This window comes from Eimeria acervulina, genomic scaffold (assembly GCF_000499425.1).
Source record: "Eimeria acervulina Houghton genomic scaffold, Eah_scaff1487, whole genome shotgun sequence".
Classification (NCBI taxonomy): Eukaryota; Apicomplexa; class Conoidasida; order Eucoccidiorida; family Eimeriidae; genus Eimeria; species Eimeria acervulina.
In genome coordinates this window covers 4,434-6,851 of record NW_013550221.1, presented here as the reverse complement: position 1 = coordinate 6,851, position 2,418 = coordinate 4,434, and the positions used below count along the sequence as shown (strand labels likewise).

Genomic DNA, 2,418 nt, shown 5'->3' with positions numbered 1-2,418 from the left:
TATATATATATATATATATATAGGACAGCAGCGAAAGGCTCACATTCGCTGGGTAGTATTTGCAAGCGTCTTCTGTGTCTTTTTTGTTGTAGAACTCTAGATTTATCTCAGTATAAGAATGCATCTGCAATAAATAAACAAATAAACTCGATTAGATAAATCATACAATAACAAACAATACACATAAACACACAGTCAAACAACTACTCTTCACTTCCTCTTCTATAAATGCTGCTGGCGTTTGCTATCTAGTAATAATCATCATCAGAAAACTCTAACGGGCAGCAGATTCTAACAGAAAGAGAGAGAGACAAATAGTATAAAAAGATAAACATCAAGCAAGGAAAGAGACAGAGAGAGACAGATAGAAGTACAGATAGACAGAGAGAAAGAAAAACAAAGCTAGAGACAAACCTCCGCAAGCATAAATGTTTTCTAAAGTTTATATTTAATTTTTTTTATATTTTTACCTTCATAAAATTACAAACTGCTGCAAACTGAACAAACGCAGCGGGGATAATCGGCCACCTGCAGCGCCGCACAAACGCCCGATGCATTTCGTGAAAAAGATAAAAAGAATAAAATAATTATGCTTAAATAATAAAGAAAAGAAGATGAAAAAGCTTTTAATTCAATCAGAAAACAGACAGACAGACAGACAGACAGACAGTGAGACAGACACCACATCCTTCGTCAGAACCAGCTAAGTAATGATAGAATAAAATACTAGACTAAATAAATAAATAGATCAATTTAAAAATTAATTAATTAGAACCTTATTGTGATGCTTTCTTCATACGCACTTGTTGTACAGACAGTGGGCGACTGCATAGGCAATAGCAATAAACTGAGTTAGATGCTGCAAAACAAATAAAGTTTTTCTGTTTATATATCCCTTCATAAACAACACGTGCAATACAAACGCCCTGCAAACAAAACAAAAAAGAAACAAATAAACAAACAAATAAAATCAACATACGAATCGCTGCGAATAAACAGAAAAACAAATATTTCAACAGTAACACCATCAGACGCTTCATGCAATTCAAACAGAAAAACATAAACATATCAGTAAAAAAGTAGAAGAAGGAGATGCAGCAGCAGCAGCAAAGTGCAGCAGCAGCAATAGGCGCAGCAACAAGCGAGTGCAGGAACAGCAGCACAGAGCAGCAGCACCACCAAAATACAGCAGCAGCAAAGTGCAGCAACAGCAGCGAAGTGCAGCAGCAGCAGCAGCAGCAGTTAGCCCACGTGAGAGACCAGACTGTCAATTTGAACCACATAAACATCTGCAGCACAAAAACAAAGAAGATAAAAAAGTAGAAAAGATAAACAAATAAAAGAGTAAACAAACCCCGAAAGAACGAGAAAAGCAGCTAATAAAAGCAAATAAACGAAAAGATAAATCAATACAAGAGTACAAACAAACCCCAAACAAACCCTAGCAGTGCAGATGCTTAAAATAAGCAAATAGAAAATAAACAAACAAATAAACAAACACAAAAACAAACAGAATATATCCACCTTAACTCTTTATCTTTTTACTTTTTTCACTTACAAGAAAAAAGAAGTCGTAGAACATCCCCACGGCCAACTGCAACAAATAAACAAACAAAAACAACACACATATTCTAATGCTTATATCAAATATATATATAATATATATAATTTATATATATATACGTGTATATATATATATATACATATATATATAAATATGTATGTCTCTATACTACGTTCTAATTGCGTTAGTGATAGGGTTTAGAGTTGAACAGCAAAGAACAGATTCGTCTATGACGTACATTAAACCTAATATACATATCTTATAGACATATATATATAATATACGTATAATATACATATATATAAATTTGATGTATGACTATAGATAGTATTTGCTATTTTTATTATAACCGAAGTACAACTGGCGATGGAGCCGAACAAATAATCGCGAGGAAACAAAAGACGGAAAATATCGGCGGCCTATTATATATATATATGTATGATATATATGATACATATATATATATATATATATATCATATATATATGATATATATATGATATATATTATATATATACATGTATTGTGCATATAATATATGTGTATACAAATATATATATATATATGCAATTTACAGATATGAGGTGCGATATATATATATATATATATATATATATATTAGTATGTATTGTACAGTTCAGGTGTGCATACACCGCAACTTACGGATTTATCGAAATATTCTCCTCGTTCATACCACCGCATAATTGGATTGGCGACAAGATAAAAAGCAGAGCAAATAACTGAAGACAAAAGAAATAAAAAACACTGCAAAAGACATACGCTTGAGCTGGATGGACATACAACGAACACATAGACATCTAAATATATATATATATATATATATATATATATAT

The 2,418-nt window shown here is 31.6% G+C and overlaps 1 protein-coding gene across 1 annotated transcript in view; it reads right to left on the bottom strand.

Moving 5' to 3' along the window:
- Nucleotides 1-793: 793 nt before the first annotated feature.
- EAH_00060260 (sterol O-acyltransferase, putative) overlaps nucleotides 794-2,418 on the bottom strand; it is a gene marked incomplete at both ends in the record, with an annotated part of 2,646 nt that continues 1,021 nt past the window's right edge. Inside the window, 4 exons of the mRNA XM_013397096.1 lie at nucleotides 794-926; nucleotides 1,252-1,289; nucleotides 1,559-1,594; nucleotides 2,228-2,304. Coding sequence (XP_013252550.1) covers nucleotides 794-926; nucleotides 1,252-1,289; nucleotides 1,559-1,594; nucleotides 2,228-2,304 — 284 coding nt within the window. The remainder of the gene's footprint in view (nucleotides 927-1,251; nucleotides 1,290-1,558; nucleotides 1,595-2,227; nucleotides 2,305-2,418) is intronic.